This window comes from Mandrillus leucophaeus, unplaced genomic scaffold, assembly GCF_000951045.1.
Source record: "Mandrillus leucophaeus isolate KB7577 unplaced genomic scaffold, Mleu.le_1.0 Scaffold829, whole genome shotgun sequence".
Taxonomy (NCBI): Eukaryota; Metazoa; Chordata; class Mammalia; order Primates; family Cercopithecidae; genus Mandrillus; species Mandrillus leucophaeus.
The window spans coordinates 1,323,214-1,328,671 of NW_012109019.1; the positions used below are offsets into that span (position 1 = coordinate 1,323,214).

The following is a 5,458-nucleotide window of genomic DNA, read 5'->3' on the forward strand; positions in this document are numbered from 1 at the left end:
TCCCACCTCAGCCTCCCAAGCAGCTGGGACTACAGGCACATGTCACCATGCCCAGCTAATTTTTCTATTTTTAGGAGAGATGGGGTTTCACCATGTTGCCCAGGCTGGTCTCTAACACCTAGACTCAAGCAATCCACCCTTCTTGGCCTTCCAAAGTGCTGAGATTACAGGCATGAGCTACTGTACACAGCCTGTTCTTTTTCAAAAGTTGTTTTAGCAGTCCACAGCAGTGATGGTTGCAAACAATAGAATTTGTCCTTCTGGTATGTGAAAATGTGTAGCCATCTTTCTGCTGGGGGTGTGGCTGGGTCACTGCTGTTGGCTCCCACAGCCACAGCAGCTGCAGCTGCAGGCCAGGAATGTCAGTGGGGCTCCAGGGATTTTTCACTCGGCACCAGAGCAGGGCACAATCTGTGGGGGCTGGGCTCCCAACATGGCACCAGGGTGTTGTTAATTAGCAGCTTTTTTAGCAGCTACTTAGGACTTAGTAGTTTGTGGGACTCAGCATGAGCTCTTCCTCTCTGGAGCAGTGCTTTTCCAGGCAACCCCCCTACATTAGTCTCAGGACCCACAAGGGCCAAGGGACTCTGTCATGGCTAGGATTATAGGAGTTTTCAGCCAGAGTGTGGGCCACTGGGAGTCTGTCATTTACACTTTCTTTGTATTAGGGAGCCTCTCTAACTCCACTAGTAGGTTTTGATCCTGCTGAGATTCTTTCTCTGTATAAGACAAACTAAGCAAATGCATTTTCTTCTACCTTTTAGCAAAATCTCACTGAAATGCATTCATCCATTTGGCTCACCATGCCATCCCTTCTCCACTGAAATGGGTGGTCCAAGGCCAGGTCTTCAGGCATTTAATACCCACCGCAATGCTATGGTAGTCAGAAACTCCTTTTCACCCTCTTAAAAGTATATTTTGAGAAATAGAATTTCTTCATTTTTATAGTCCAATTTTTCAGTTTTCTTTTGTGCTATTAACTTTTTGCATCCTATTGAGGATCTTTACCAAGATCATGAAGATGTTCTCCTACGTTTTTCCTTTAAAAGTTTGTTTTACCTTTTGCAGAATCAAATCATCTAGAATTGATTTTTGTTTATGATATAAGAAGAGAATCAAGATACAGTTTTTTCCCATGTGGATCTTCAGGTGACACATTACCGTTTGTCAAAAAGACCATCTTTTCCCCACTACACTACAATGATACCATGTTATAAATCAGCTGACTGTATATGAGTGGGTCTGTTTCTGGGCTCTCTGTTCTAATACGTTGGTCAGTGTGTTTATCCTTGCACCGGGAAATGGTTATTTATAAAATAACATAAGATTTTTGTAATGAATTAAATATGTACTTCAAATCTGTGAGTTAACCAAACATCAGCTTCTTTATTCCAATCCTTTGAGATCATTTAAAAATTTCAATATAAGCAAAAAGATAGGATTGAAATGTGTATAGTTCTTACAGAATATTTAAAAAAAGGTAATTTTACATTTTTCATGACTTTTGCAGGTTTGCATGGATGTGTTTAAGAAATATATAAATATCAATGAACTGTGTTTGCTACAGCGTGCAGGTATGAAACAAATAATTCGTATAAAGCTATTAATGTGTGGATGTTAAGTAATGTGCTATTGTTTGAAAATAGTTTAAAAGTAAATTCAGTAATTTGTAAGTTTGAAAACGGAATGCCTTACTCAAGAGTGGCTCTGTTGGCCTAAGAAAGGATTGAAAATAAATGAGATATTTTGGTTAATAAAAAAAAAAATCTACCTAATACTGTAATTCCCTTACACACTAATATTTTCATGACTTACAAATTTTATTTACAAGTGTAAGATGGAGAAAATGGTATTGTTAATTAGTCTTTAATTCTATCTAAAGGGACTTTTCAGAAGCTGACTCTTTCCTATTTCTTCTTCCTTCTTCTCTTTTTACATTTACCTCTTGTAGCCAGTGTACCATCCAGTGAGTTCTGTGCAGTTCCCTATACATACCAGGCTGTGTTCAAACTTCAAGGCTACTATTACCACTTGTCTCTGTTAGGGATGCCTCTAGTTCCATCCCATTTCCTCATGGCAAAGGAAAGGCTATTCGGCCTTCAAGGCTAGGTCATAGGAAATATGATTGGCTATTTGGCCTTCAAGGTTAGGTCATAGGAAATAGGATTGGCTATTCGGCCTTCAAGGCTAGGTCATAGGAAATAGGATTACCTCCTCTATTAGGCCCTTATCTGATTCCACAACCCCATCCCATTCTTTGCCACCTTCTCCCCATACTAATAGTGAGCTGCAAGAGGACAGAGACCATGCTTAATTTATTTGTATTTGTCACCCTGACACAACCACCAAAGCCACATAGTAGATGTGGTAATAGAGCACTTTCACTTCATATATTTCTGCTTGAGATCTCATTCTGCTAAAAACAAAGTCTCTGACAGGTTTATTGTTTTGTTTTGCTGGTGATATCATCTCCCCAAGGATTAGAGGAAACACCTAATGGAATTGCTAGTCTGAACTTAATGTAACTGTAACAAAGAAGTAGTAGTTAAGGTGAAGTAATAGGTACCTATATGGGAGTATACTTGTAACCTGAGGGATTTATCCATATCTAACCTATATAGTTTCATAGGTTAGATATGGATGAAATTTTAAATTCCAGAAATAATCCCATAACATGAGATGTGGAAGAAAAGAGGATGTCGTGAAAAAGATGCAGAACTCCCAAAAATATAAGTCTGACTGTATAAAGATCCAACATGGCTACAGGAAAAATCCATCTGAATTTTGCTTTAAAACAATGAATAGAGAACAAAAATAAGAGCCTGTAGCAAAGAATAAATGTAGAAAGTTGTCAAGAACCTGTGGAAATTTTTTGGTTTAAAAATAAAAACTTAGTGGGAAATAATAGATAGCTCAGAATAGACCTGATATATATGAGGGGTTTAGTGTTTACAAAGACCATAGGATTTGAGACAAGAGGAATCACTTTGAAAATGATAAGATAACTAGATAGCAACTTAAAGAGGCTCTGAATACCACTGGTATAAATAAGTTATGGATTTAGCTACTCAGGCTCTACAGAGAGGCCTCAGGAACCATTTTGGTGCACAAGGGGAGGGAGCTGAGTCAGTGGACCCCCCCCAACTCCCTGTTTAACCATAGTTTCTTGTTTATCTATTTTATATTTAAATTTCCACATAAAATTCTTTTGAGAGGTTTTTAAATTTTAAGTTTCCATTTAGAAATTTTAAATTTACAAAAATCTGTGAAAATAGAAATAATACAAACAATAGTCATATCCTTTATCATTTTCATTTGTTCACTCTCTCCTTCCTTCCATATATGTGTGTATATACACATGTGCACATATGTGCATGGCCATTCACACACACACGTTTTTCCCTGAACCACTTGAAGTTAAGTTGCACATATCATGGCCCTTTACCACCAAATACTTTAATGCATATTTCTGAAAAACAGGCTATACTTTTATATAACCATGGCACATTTATCCACATTAGTAAATTTAACATGAGTACAATAGTTTTGTCTAATCTATTACTTATATTCAAATTTTGTCACTTGATCCGATGATGGCCTTTTGTAGCATTTTTCCCTCTAGTTTAGGATCCAGTCCAGGATCAGGTGTGCATTTAGTTGTCATGACTCTTTAGCCTCCTTTAATCTAGAACATTTCCACCGTCTGTCTTGGACATTTTGGGAGTATGTATATGATAAAATATACATAAAATTTACTATTTTAAACATTTTTAAGTGTACAATTCACTGCCATATTAAGTACATTCGTTATGTGTAACCATCACCATTATCCATTCCTAGAACTTTCTCATCCCAAACAGAAACGCTGTATGCATTAAACAATAACTCCTCATTACCCTCATTCTCAGCCCTTGATAACCTCTAATCTGCTTTCTGGCCCTATACATTTGTCTATTCTAGGTATTTCATATAAGTAAAATTACACAATATTTGTCCTTTTGTGTCTGGATTTTTTCACTTAGCATAGTGTCCTCAAGGTTTATCCATATTATAACATGTATCAGAATTTTCTTCCTTTTTAAGGCTGATATCCTGTTGTATGAATATACCAAATTTTGTTTATATATTCATTTGTTGATGGACACTTGGTTGTTTTTTCCTTTTGGGTATTAAAGTAATGTTGCCGTGAACTTTGACATACAAGTATCTACTTGAGTCCTTGCTTTCAGTTCTTTCGGGTATATACCTAAGAGTAAAACTATAGGTCCTGTTTTATCTGTTTTATATTTGAATTTCCACATAAAATTTCCCTTTCCAGAAGTTTTATGGCCAAAAACATTTTAAAACAACACATTTAGCATATCCCACAATGAATCAATGAAGTACAGCAATTAGCAATTCAGTAGAAAAAAAGTCTTTTAAATCAGATTTTTAGAAAGATGATGATTTCTGTGGTTTAATCAAAGGCAGTATAAAAGATATAAATTTGATCACATAAATTTGAACTAAAAAGCTATTATCTTCAATATTTTAGATTTACCACTGGTAATATACAAAAATATTCCAATATATAAGAATAATGAGTCCAATCAGCTATTTAGAAAGACATGAATATTGTTTCTTCTTTTGAAAATTAGAAACATTTCAAGAGGAAATTCCAGTGGTTAATGATTCACTAGAATTATGCATTCCTAACCAAAGAAAGGAGTAAAAGTACCTGATTCTGGTGAATAATTGGTAAAGTAGCATTATGAATTGACAAACTTTTTAAGAAAGCAATGTAGGCCGGGTGCAGTGGCTCACACCTGTAATCTCAGCACTCTGGGAGCCTGAGGTGGGTGAATTGCTTGAGTCCAGGAGTTTAGACCGGCCTGGGCAAAATGGTAAAACCCCATCTCTACAAAAATATATTTTAAAAATTAGCCAGGCATGGTGGTGCACGCCTGTAGTCCCAACTACTCGGGAGGCTGAGGTGGGAAGATCGCTTGAGCCCAGGATGCAGAGGTTGCAGTGAGCCAAGATCATAACACTGCACTCCAGCCCTGGGTGACAGAGCAAGACCATGTCTCAAAAATAAATAAATAAAATAAAAGACAATACAGCAGTTTGTGTCAAAACGTATTAAAAATGTTCAGTTTCCACCCAACAGTTTAACAAGAAGGTATCATTATTCGTTTTTGTTTTTTTGAGAAGGAGTCTCCCACTGTTGCCCAGGCTGGAGTACAGTGGCACGATCTTGGCTCACTGCAACCTCCGTCTCCTGAGTTCACGCGATTCTCCTGCCTCAGTCTCCCTGAGTAGCTGTGACTACAGGCCTGCGCCACCATACCCGGCTAATTTTTTTATTTTTAGCAGAGACAAGGTTTCACCATGTTGGCCAGGCTGGTCTCAAACTCTTGACCTCAGGTGATCCACCCACCTCAGCCTCCCAAAGTGCTGGAATTACAGGCGTGAGCCA

The 5,458-nt window shown here is 37.4% G+C and overlaps 1 protein-coding gene across 1 annotated transcript in view; it reads left to right on the forward strand.

Annotated features, from left to right (window-relative positions):
• The window catches only part of TOPAZ1 (testis and ovary specific PAZ domain containing 1), a 133,485-nt gene that overhangs the window by 53,618 nt on the left and 74,409 nt on the right, over window positions 1–5,458 (forward strand). The window contains exon 9 of the mRNA XM_011968091.1: window positions 1,511–1,574. Coding sequence (XP_011823481.1) covers window positions 1,511–1,574 — 64 coding nt within the window. The remainder of the gene's footprint in view (window positions 1–1,510; window positions 1,575–5,458) is intronic.